Source organism: Pteropus vampyrus, unplaced genomic scaffold (genome assembly GCF_000151845.1).
Source record: "Pteropus vampyrus isolate Shadow unplaced genomic scaffold, Pvam_2.0 Scaffold128, whole genome shotgun sequence".
NCBI lineage: Eukaryota > Metazoa > Chordata > Mammalia > Chiroptera > Pteropodidae > Pteropus > Pteropus vampyrus.
Window position 1 is genome coordinate 3413838 of NW_011888909.1, and position 12634 is coordinate 3426471.

At 44.3% G+C, this 12634-nt stretch overlaps 1 protein-coding gene across 1 annotated transcript in view; it reads left to right on the plus strand.

The window, feature by feature from the left end:
- GALNT17 (polypeptide N-acetylgalactosaminyltransferase 17) overlaps nucleotides 1–12634 on the plus strand; it is a 427244-nt gene that overhangs the window by 307451 nt on the left and 107159 nt on the right. Inside the window, exon 6 of the mRNA XM_011366965.1 lies at nucleotides 10349–10466. Coding sequence (XP_011365267.1) covers nucleotides 10349–10466 — 118 coding nt within the window. The remainder of the gene's footprint in view (nucleotides 1–10348; nucleotides 10467–12634) is intronic.

The following is a 12634-nucleotide window of genomic DNA, read 5'->3' on the forward strand; positions in this document are numbered from 1 at the left end:
GCTGAGACCAACAAAAATGGCAGGTGTTTGAGTTTGAGGTCAGAGAAAGGTAGCCAGTCCCAATAAGGGAAGCCAGGTAGAATCATGAAGAGAGAAAACAGTGTGAGCCCAGGGCCCCTGGCTCATGAACCATAGCCTGACCTGAATTTGGAGATGTGAAATCAGCAGAGACAGAGGCCAGAGGTAGCTGGGACCTACAAGAGCAAAAAGAAGTGAAAGGTGGGTAGTGCAAAGCAAAGGACAGACACCCCAGCCTTGGTATCCTGCCCGATGACCAAGACAGCCAGCCACACAGTGACACGCATGCACCCTGATAGGAGCAGTCACTGAATGGGGCAGAGGGAAGACCCTTCCCAATGGGGGCTTTGTTCTGAGGACACCATATCACCTGGTCCACAGGCCACAGATTTGCAGAGCCTCCGTTTTCTAGCTCCTTTTTCCTCTCCACCAGTGAAGCTTGCTCTTTCCACTCCCATGGCCTCACTCACCAATATATAACAGGGGGCGCCATGGCTTCAACCAGAAATCATTTTTACCAAGGAACAACAAAAAATAGTGTTTGCTCACTCACTAGGATGGTATAATGTATATCCTTAAGTGCTTGGGACTTAGTCCAACAAAGGTATCCTCCCTTGTCTCACAATGCTTGTTGCCCAGATGAACAAATAGACAAGTGAGCACACTTGATCCAGACTCAGAACATTTCTTACAAATGAGAAGAAGGTGTTCAGAAGTGAGCACGAGCTAGGAGCAATGGGGAGGTGGGATTTCACACACGTTTTCTTGGACTCCTCATGCAGAGGCACAGATTGCACTCAGCTGTGGAGTGGAGCAAAGATGATCTCGAGTTGGGCTGGGCCATGTGTGGGGCCAGCATCTCCCACCCTGTCACTGCACACTGGATAGGCATTTCTCTAACTGCCCCATTTTGTTCCCTAGAGTGTTTTCACATACCTGCTCTCAATACTCATCTCAGACATCACACCTCTCTATACCTCATTGTACCAACTTTCTCACTTCTCTTTCGTCCTAGAACTCCATCTCTGCTCATCTCACTCTAGACCTGAACTGTTTCCTGGAGCAACACCATTTGCCAGGATCTTCACTAGTGTCTCCCTCCCTGCCCAGCCCTCTACCCAACCCCACCATCCTTCATCACTCACTTTTCTTTAAAGTTCTTGAAAACAACTCACATGTGTTGAGCACATTATCATGCTCAGAGCACATCTGTTTTCACTATCTCATCAGACTTTCACCATAGGCTTATTAGATCACCAGGGCAGAGTCTCATGCCCAATGTAAGATAAAGAAATGGAGTCACAGGTGGTTGGATTACTGCCTAGGAAGTGGCAGGACTTTTAAGTCAGTGTGCTTTCCCTGAGCCCTGGGGCCATGTGTCCCCACCCACCCTAGAGTGAGGACCATGGTGCTTGTGCCATTTACTCCAGATTGAAAACATGGTGTTTGGGCTAAAACTTAAAATATTTTGGGAGTTTGTCTCCAGTGTATTAGCAAATTTGTCTCCATGTACGGAAGGTAAGAATGGTGATAGAACCACCCTTTCGGTCTCCTGCCCTCTGTTCTAATGGCAATTGGAAATTTTGGCTTCACATTTATAATGTAATATTAGAATCAAAGCAAGCTTGAGGATTGGTATTTTTTATTGTGGCAAAACACATAAAATTTACCATTTTAATCATTTTAAGCCTACAACTCAGTGGCATTAAGTACATTCACAGGACTGTGCAACCATCGCCACTACTTCCATAACATTTTCATCACCCCAAATGAAAACCCCATACCCATGAAGCAGTCACTTCCTCCTACCCTCTCCTTCATGTCCCTGGTTATTACTCATCTGCTTTCTGTCTTTGGATTTTCCTATTCTGGACATTTCATACAAATGAAATCATATAACATGTGACTCTGTGCCTGACTTCTATCACTTAGCATAATATTTTTGAAGTTCATCTGTGTCGCAGCATCTATCAGAATTTGATTTCTTTTAATAGTTGAGTAAAATTCCATTGTATGGATTTACCGTTTTTGTTCATTCATTCATTGATGGACATTTGGGTTGTTTAAACCTTTTAGCTATCATGAAAATGGTATTATGAATATATGTGTACAAGTTGATGTTGGAACACCTGTTTTCAGTTATTTTGGGTATATACCCAGTAATGTGGCTGGAGCAGATACTGCACAGAGAGGATGCCAGAGAAGCCCCAGGAACACAGACTGTCTAGATGGATACTTGTAGGCCATTGTGAAGCCTTAACTTTTACTCTGAAGGCAGTGGAGAGTCACTGGAGAGTCTCCAGCAGAGGTACACTCTGATCCGATTTATGTTTCAGTAGATCATTCCACATGCTGTGTTTAGAGCTGACTGAAGGAGAGCAAGGGTGGAAGCTGTTGTGGTAATCTGGGCAGTGTTTTGATGGTGGTAGTAAAGGTGCTGAGACTTTATCAAACCTAAGGTATATTTTGAAGGTCAATATGTTTTCTGACTGATTGTCACCAAGGAAGGCACCAAGGACTTTACCTTAGCATTTGGAGTTGACATTACCTAAGATAAGAAAGACTAAGGGTGGGGCAGGTTTGAGTGGAAGGAAGGTTAAAAATTCTATTTCAGCCATGTCTGAGGGATCTCTGAGACATGATGGAGACATTGAATAGGTAGTCAGATATGCCAGTCTGGAGTATAGAGGAAAGATTCAAACTAGAGTGTAAGTTTGGAATCTATTGGAATATAAATGTTATTGAAAGCCAGAGATCACCAAGGAGTGATTGTACATGGAGAAAAGATCTGAGAACTCTGCCTCGGAGTTCTCCTACCTTGAGAATCAGGAAGAAAAGGGAGAGTCAGCAAAGAAGACTGAAAAGAGTATCTAGGAAGATAGCCAGGCATGTGTGAGGCCCTGGGTGCCCAGGGGAGGACCTGCTTCAAAGAAAAAGGAATGGCCCACTGTGTCAAATGCAGGTATGAGGGCGCATAGGATGAGGACTGGGAATTGACCATTAGATTTAGAAAGACAAGTCATCGCTGACCTTGACAAATGCATTTGTTGTGGAATGGCAAGGGCAAAAGCCTAGTTCAGTGGGTTTAGGAGAGAACTGGAGAGAGGAATCAGAGGCACCAGAAATAGACAGCTCTTTAAAGGTTTCTTTTTTTATAAGGGGGAGCAAAAACTGAGAGGGCAGCTATAAGGGAAATGGGTCAAGAGGAGGATTTGTAGGCTGTGTTAGCTGCTAGGAATAATCCAGCCCAGGAGGGAAGCTGATGGTATGTAACGTTGTTCTAAAATGTATGATAAAATGATTATTTTACCCAGGTATGGTGAGGACGACAGATGAGGAGAGGATTTCCATTAGAGAAACAGTTTATTACTCACAGTTCTCAAGAGGACGAGGCCTGTCATGCCACGCAGGGACATACAGGAAAGCACCTGGGTCAGTCAGGAGGCAGAAGGAGGGGAGAGCATGGGTATGAATCTTTATTGTGCAAGAAGGAATGGGCAAGTTAGGAAAAGCAGCTCATCAGACTGAGGATTGGCTAGTTAGAATACTTTTGGTGGACTCTAGAGTATAGGGGCTGTGTCCAGTTGTCTGGTTTCCAGCCAGAATTATCAGGGCCAAGGGAGATTGCCTCCTGGAGTCTAAGAGCCAGATGGAGGAAGTGGCTGGGAGTGTGGGCTCTGGTTTTGTTAGTTTGCGTAAGAAAGTCATGCTCCCCAGTGCATCTTTGCTCTCTCTAAGAATTGGCTACCCCGAGACGGGTAGTCTCTCATCAGGCAGCAAGGCCCCAGATATCAAAGTGTGAAGAATACAGAAAATAAGAAAAGATACTTAAAACGTGTATTTAGGGGAGGAAGGATTGGTAGAGTGACATCCTTGAGTAGCCAGAGAAGACAGGTTGGCCTCAGCTAAGAGCATGGACAGCCAATTACAGCAAAAGGAAAGAAAGTAGGTGACTGATACTAGTAAGTGGGTAGATGTGGGAGGTGGGACATTCTCTTTTGTTTGCTATTTTCTTAGGTAAGTAGAAAGCAAGGTCATCAGTTGAGTGAGGAAGAGGAAGAAGGTGTTGGAGGTTGAGGAGGGAGGAGAAGGTGTAAGCAGAATCTTCTAGGAGAGTGAGAGAGGAGTAATATGGGGCCTGGAGCACTGAGGACCCACTGGAGACTTATGGCCCTGGATTTAAAGCAAAGTAAAACCACATGGTTACGTGTTTTTCTAACCAGGTTCGGCTGTGAGATACAGGTGTAAAGTAGATGAAGAGCTATGTTTATCAGCAATAGGGTTTTGCTAACTGAGAACAGAGTGAGAGGAGGGTGACAGGGCACCATTAAAACAATGGACCATGACCTTGAGCTGTGTAGGGAGGGTAGAGAGGGCACAAAGGGAGAGTGTCCACTGTCAAGGTGGTAAAATCGAAGGATTGGCGATCCCAGTGAGATGAAAAGATGAGTGGATCTAGATACTTGAGGAGGTGATCTGGAAAAATAGAGGACACATGTTAATCACAAAATTGAGTGCTTACTCAAAAAGTGCAGGTGATTTTTTTAATTATTATCTTTATAAAAATATGTAAAAAATTCTTATTTTTATCAAGGTATATTTGCTAAAAAGATATATATTAGTTTTTGTAACATAAATTTTTTTTCAAAAACAAAAAAATATGTTTTTAAGGGTGGTTAGGCCTCAGATAGATGGAGGTGGTGTTGTGGAGAATGTATCCTGGAGGGAGTGCTGGCACAAATTGGGACATATTTTCTAATCAATGGATAGCCCAGTGCAAGCCAGGCCATGGAGTCTATGGGGCGTATGGCTGGAAAGGTACTGAGGAGGGCAGGGATGCCAAGGAAGAACCTGTACTTAATTTGGGAGAGAACAGGGAGCCACTGAAGGATTTTGAGGAGGAAAAATACCTACAACACAGATGGGCCTTTTGTCACCTGCGAGAAGAGGAAGCATTGGTGTCGAGAAGCTTTGCATATCGTGAGAGTTCCTAGGACTGCCACCCTCTCCTCGCTCGAGTTACTAGGACTGCCACCCTCTCCTCGCTCGTCTCTGTTTTCTCATCTCCCTCTCAGCTGGAAGTGTTGTGTGTATTGCATATATTTTGTAACAGCAACAATAAGAGTGATTATTTTAAATTTATGTTCTTCTCCTATGTAATGGAGCTATTAGACTTTGGCAGGTCCCTTAATGTAATTATCATTTTTGAATGATTTTGAATGGAAATGTTTGCACTAACAATGGTAATTGCAGTTGTGTTTGAAGAATGAGGCTCATGTTCTAGAAACTCCTCAACCCCAAAGTGCCATCAACTGCACCTTGCATGGCTGGGCAGGTGGCGAAGAAGCCTTCGAGGGGAAGGTGGACATGCTTGGCTCTTGGCTTACTGACTGTAAGGACAAATCTGGTTAACCAGTGTGGTAGGTCCCAGGCAGGGCCAGGGGCTTTCTGTCAGAGACCTGTTTCTTCCCATACAGAGATGACAGCTACTCATTGTCACCCCAGTCAGGTAGTTCCAGAATTCAAACCAGTCATACAACTGAACTCACCAGCACCTTTGGCTGGCCTAGCTGTGAGTGAAGATAAGTCTCTCTTAATGATTTAGTCTTCACATTCACCAATTATACATTAGCTGCCTACCAGGAGCCTTGCACTGCTCCCTGCTCTGTGGGGTAGGCCTCAGAGCCCTGCTGTTTGCAGGGCTGGGATTGAGGCTTAGTGGGGAGGGTGCCTCCCAAGGGTTGATTTCCAGGCTCTCATTTCTATCAAGTGCAGCCTTGCTAGACCCAAGACATGGAGCAGCTGATGGACTCTTCTTGACACTATGGCAGATTTTTTGACTGTGGTGTTTAGGGGACAATTTTGCATGCCAGCAATACAACAATAATGATTGCACGTTCATTCCACTTTCCCACTGGAGTAGCCTGTTGCTCTTCATCTTTGAGTTCTGACGGCCGGCCTGCACACAGACAGAGGCCTGCTTTGCCATGGCCTCCTATGTGCCCTTGTACCAGTATGAGCAACTGCTATGGCCTAGTTTTAATGAGAAGCCACTAGGGGACCTCTCAGCTCTGTCATGAGGAATCCCAGGGCTTCTGATGTGGAACTTAGTCAAATATGCTGAACAAAGCTGTGACCAGCCAATAGGGGACCCAAGGTGGCTTGTACTATGAATTCCCTCCTTGTCACCACAACCAAATTATCATCCAGATAAACTCAGTTATATTAAAATATCAGGCTGCTTTAAAATGGAAGATTGCCCCCAAAGGGAATCTGAGAGGGATCTGGAAGCACAAGAAGCTCATATGCCCTCCTTGGCAATGAATTATGTGTTTGGATCCTTCCCTCCTGCCTCTCTTCCTCTTCCTCTCTCTAGCACTTCCTCTTCCTTCCCTTCTCCTTCCACCCCTCCCTGCTCCACCTCTCCCCTCTCTTCCTCCTTCTCTTCCTTTCTTCGCCTCTCCCCTCCCCATTCCCTCCTTTCTGGCCTAGCTACAGCACATTCCCCTGGTGTCCTTTGGTTCTGGTTCATTTCAGTTCAGCCAGTTTGTTCCTGAGTCATCACAGAGCCCTTCCCCACCAGGGGCATTCATCCCCATCTGTTACACACATTCATTTATTCAACAAGATCTAGTGAATGCCTGCTCTGTGTCAGGCAAGGCACTAGCTCCTAGAAATACGATGAGAAGTTAGAGGGATAACCATTCTGCTCTGGGAAACATGACAGTTTGAGGGGTAGATGGCTCCACAGGATGGTTCTGCCGGTACAAACACAAATTCTCAAGTCCTGTCTCTGTAAATCTGGTTCTATGGCTCTGGGCCACACTCAGGAATCTGCATTTTCTAAGGAGCCATCCAGGTGATGCTGGTACAGGTGGGCGCAAGTGGGCTCTGAACCAGTCTCAGAGAAACATTCTTTTCGCCATGAGACAGTGCCCAAAGTCACCCCATTGAGCGTATTGACTGTGCCCTGTAATTTTAACTGACTCTCTTGCTTTCAAGGGATTAGAAAATATAGTGCCTTGAATGAAGCAGGGTCTTAACTACACACACATGTTAACATCCTTCAGACACCGAGCATAGGCTTTTGCGGGAAATTGTTCTAACTTACCAGAATTTCTTGATGCGCTCGCAGTTACTCTCTAGAAAAGTGAGTTCATACCAGGATGCCTCCCGTCACCTCTTCTCTGCAGATTCCTACACTCTCAGGCTGCATTGTACATCTCCAATCACAAATGTAGCTGGCATTTCTTCATTACTAGGGTGGACCCTGATTTTTAGCTCCCAGAATGAATCTTCCCTGAAGTTTGCCCCTTATGGCTGTGCGATAAAACCTCTCTCCTCCCTCTGGGTCATAAGTAGAAGGGGACAGCATGTGTCATCATCACAGTTTGGTTGCAAAGAACAGAAGCCCATCTAACAGTTTTAGTCAAGGAGGACAGACCGCAAAGACACAGGAGGCACTCACATGACACAGGGAAGAAAGTAGAGCCAGACCTGTCAGCAGATGGGAAGCTGAAATCACCAGGCAGTCTCCACCCTCTGGTCTCACACCTCCACTATGTGTCTGCCTCCTCCCTATGTGCCATAATCCATGTGCTTGGGGCCACAAGGGCAGCCCCACATGGTAGCCTGTGCTCTACAGATCCATTAGACCGCCTAGTTCTAGCTTCCAGCACTGTCTTAATTCCAAGTTAAAAGAAAAACATAATTTGATTGATGGTTTGGGTTAGGTTAACTGAGACTAGGGGATGGGCTTATATAGAGCTTTCCCAGGCTGAGGGCCTGCTACTTCTCTTGGAGGGAAGGGCTAGAGGAAATGATTGGCAGTGAAGTGGTTGCTGTCCCTGGTGTAGCCAGGGTGGCACAGCTGCACCAGTAGAAGGCAGCATCCCATGAAAATAGGTGTGATTTGTATGAGGTTTCTGGAAAAAAAGATGGATGGGCCTCAGTAGGAAGGCGAAGGAACATTATTTACTGAGCTCCTGCGCTATGCACTGGGTATCTCTTACATCTTTTCACAGCAACTCTCTGGAGAGACTTGACTGGGACCCAAAGTGCTTCATTAATGTAACACAAGTACAGTTTTCAGTGGCAGTGCCAGAATTCAAACTACTCTGAACATTACTTTTTCCAGTGTGCCCCACTGCTGCCTTATCTCATGGGTTCCTAGAGGCATTCCATCGAGTTAGAAATCTGGACTTTAAGATCAAGGTTAAGCTCAAAATCAGAAGGAGTAGATGAGAATCTGAGACTGAGGTCTATAGTTCAGCTCAAGAGAATTCTGCCTAATACCTTTCCAGTGGCCCCAGGGGAGTTTTACTGGGCCTCCTGTATGTCTCTTCTGCCCAGGAAAGCATCTTAATGGCATGTCTGGCCTTTGGCAGTGTGGAGTTTGCCAGTTCTTCCATGAAGCATTTGCTGGAGAGTGCCGTGAATCAGAAGGGCTAAAATCAAGGACTTTGGAGCTGGATGGGTTTTGAGCTCTACTCTGTGACTCAGGGACAGGTTGCTAAAACTCCATGGGTCTTGACTTTTAAATGAAGATTGCCCTACCTCCTTCACAGAGCTGTGAAAACTTTTAAATGAGACTGTATGAAAAGCGCTTTGCACTGTGCTTGAGACATAAAAATTGCTCAATGAATGGCTTCTATAATAATAATGATGATGACTCTTAGTTGCTTGAATGCAGGAAATATATTGTGTGTTTCTCTACCCCCTACAGCACCAATAAAATGCCTTAGCGATGGTAGGTACTAAAAAAATATTTGCTGAATCAATTTACTATACAAGGGTACCTACAAAGTCTGGAAACAGAGGCAAAAAGACATCATAAAGGATTTGTGATATTATACTACAGAACGGGATGTAATATAATACAATACAATGCTATACATAAAATGTATCAATGTGTTGTCCCGCATTAACAGTGCATGGTTCCATGCTTTATGCAAAATTGCAACGAACATGGTAGATTAATACTGCATTTCTATCAGTTCCTGCACTTGCTTCCATAATGTGTTGCCTCAGATGGTTTTTGTCTCTGATTTCATTGAGTTCAACTCGTACCTTTAGCCTACTCTAGAAGAAATAATCAAGAGGATTAATCTATACAAAAAATAAAATACTAAACTTCGTTTCCAGACTTTATGGCCAAAAGCCTCCCTATAGATACCTTTCATCTCTCCCATTCAGTGCCCCTTCTCTGTGAGTGAGGCATTCTCTCTGTGGTTTATTATTAACCCCTTTGGGTACCAGGAGTCTCCTCTGAGTTTTCTCCCTTCTGTAAGGATCAGCATCCTGATCTACTTTCTCTTACCAGAATGTGGAGATTGGACCTCTTCCTGCTGACATTCCTGTCTCCAGTTTCCTTTTATGCCCTCACTTGTAAAGCAATTCTTCCCCAACCCCCACCCCATGAAGCAGACACATCTTCTTCCTCACCTCTGAGCTTCCCTGAGACTGCCCATGGATGCCCATCCTGTTACACAGCTGTCACCAGATGTGCAGTGAGAACCAGTTCCCCTGTTTGCAGAGAATTAACGTGATATGTGAGCCCCCTTCTTGTCCAAGCCATGAAAGAACTGGAATATCCCTAGATGCTTTGGGTCCCCTAGTTTGTCGGAAGCTAAAGCATAGCTCTGTGGAGAATGAGGGTATGGGAATTGAGGCCTTCAGGGAAGTTACTCAGTTTGCCAAAGTGGAACCCAGCACCTGTTATGATAGTGCCTGTGAAGGGCTTCTGGTACTAATGCTTTAATGACTTTAGCTTCTTTTTATTTTAACAGATATATAATTGACATATAATATTGTATAAGTTTAAGGGATACAATGTATTGATTTGGTGCATTTATCTATTTCAATATGATGACCACTGGAGCATTAGCTGATTAACACCTCCATCATACAGCACAATTATTATTTCATTTTGTGGTGAGAACATTTAAGATCTAGTCTTTTAACAACTTTGAAGTTAATAACATAGTGCTGCTGAGTATAATAACTGTGCTGTGCATCAGATCTCTAGAACTTATTTACTTTCTAACTGTAAGTTTAGACTCTTGACCAACATCTCTCCAATTACTCCAACCACACAGTCCCTGGTAACCACCATTCTACTCTCTCTTTTTACAAGTTTGGCTTTTTTAGATTCTACATGTGCGAACATTTGTATTTTGCTGTCTGACTTACCTCACTTAGCATACTACCCTCAAGGACCATCCACATTGTTGCAAATGATGGGATTTCCTACTTTCTCATGGCTGAATAATATTCCTCTGTGTGTGTTTCTGTGGTACGTGTGTGTGACTATAGCTTCTTTCTTCCACAGGACACCAGCCATGATTGGCTGCTCCTTCGTGGTCAACAGGAAGTTCTTTGGTGAAATCGGTCTTCTGGACCCTGGGATGGATGTGTATGGAGGAGAAAACATCGAACTTGGAATCAAGGTTTGTAACATGGCGTTCTTTCCTCTTAGTTTGTTCACGCTTGTGAGCAGAGCTGCCTAGTCATCCTTAATGTACACTTAAAGCTTCTTTAGCTTATAAATGACAGATTCATTTATCTCATCCCTGTTCCTGAGGATGTTCCAGCAAGGCTGTCACCCCTTCTTAGAGAATCCTCGGCATTCTCCTCTTGAAGAGTTGAACAATTTACTTCATGCCTAGGTGACCCACTCTGGACGTTAGCCAGAGATTTTGTTTCCCATTCTCTTCCAGTTTCATTTTCTCCTTAAATTTTTCTTAAAATTAATCTCCTTAAAATAGTATTTCCATTCTATGAATTTTGATGGTTCATGTACATTATAGAATCATAAGATGCCAGAGGAGAGAAGGATCATGTTCAGTAGGACCTTCCCTTTTCTCAGAAATGCTTTTAGGAAGAATGATAGGGGAGTGGAGTGAGGAGGATGCAGAATGTGCCTCTTGCTGGGCTCCCAGCTCAGATCAGGGCGACTGTTAGATATTTTATACACTAGGTTTCGCTTAAGATTTTCTTTGAAAAAAAGAATTCCACTGTAAAATAAAAAAGCAAACACATTGATGCATTCCAACCCCTTCTTCTTAGAGTTAAGATCAATGAACCCCACCAGTGGGTGAGGAGACTTCTTTAGGACTTGGTAATAACCACTTAACAGTGGACTTGCTTCTCCTGCCTGGTGCAAGTTTCTCTTCGCATTGCGAAGAGTTAGTGCTGGGAAGATGCCCTGCTGGGATCTCTGTGTCTGTTGCCCCCTGTCCTGAACCTTTGCATACTTAGGTCCCCTGAAAGTAAACTTGTTGAAAATGACTCAGGATACAACTGTAAGGCTTAATGTTTATTGAATTTCTTCCACTTTCCTCTGTTGTATTCTTGATTTTGTTCTACCAGGCAGGTACCCAGTGCAAAACTCCTACCCACAATCAAAGCCTGCTCTCTGTTTGTGATTTCTCTGCTTTATCCCTAGTTGCTCAGGACCTTTAAGATACCCCATTGTTCCCTCATCTACATTTGAGCCCCCTTTGTGGAATGCAAGGCTTTGTGCCCTCATAGTGTAGTGAACAGCAAGGCTACACGGGCAAAGGAGATGGTGGGCACCTTTTCCAGATACTAAAATTACTCCTTTTTGGAGACCACGGACTCTTCCCGTGCTTTCAATTCCAGGCTGGGTTCTTTCCTCAATGAATTTATGTAGGATTTCTTCATAAAGCAAAACAATTATAAAGTTCATAAATATGTTATCATTGCTAATATACTTGTCTTTCATCTGCTTCGAATTTAGTTGAAGAAAAAGATCTGGACCCAGCATGTTGAACTTGGCCTGTAACTTAAATTTCCACCCTACTCCCATCTCCTCAACCCTCCTTGCGCGGCTCTGCTGCTCTTTTCCTCAGCTCTCGTGAACTTCCGGCAAGCCATGAAATTTACTTATGTATCATATATACTGTTTTTGTCTACCTTGCTCTCACTAGATTGCAAGCTCTGTGGGGCACAAATCTTTGCATCCCAAGCATGTAGAATCATGCTGGGTACGTGGCTCAATAGACATCTGTTAGATTAATGACTGAGTGAATGTCTATTGGAAATTTAACATGAGTAGATGCAGTGGATTGGAAGGAGTTGGTGGCTAAATGGAAGATGATAACTAATTCCAGGTACTTATCTGTGAAAGGAAGGAGCTGCTAGAAGCTCTGCATTGAGAGAGTTGTTTTCTTTTTTAATTTTATGTTAAGATGAGATTTGAATGTCTCTGTATGCTATGAGAAGGAAGCCAGGGAAGGATAAGACCTCATCACCAACAGAGTGAAGAACAGGATGATGGGTGGAGCACTGTCCCCCTGGAGGTAGGGGCACAGGTGGAGGGTTATGGGGAGAGGTAGGACCCCCAAATTTGATTGCCACTATAGGCTATGTCCTGGGGAGACAGAAAATATGACAGTGTAACTCACTGCTTAAGGCTTGCTAAGATGTTGATCTCCCCACACTCATGAGGCATTTGCTTTGCAGCAACCTGGACCTGCCAAAGGTCAGGCTTGGTGGTGATGGTGGTGACAATCCTGTGTGGCTGCCCCTATCCCCGAAGGAGGAGAGGGTCCCGTTCATTTCTCCCCTGGCTGCTCTCTGCATGTCTTTATGC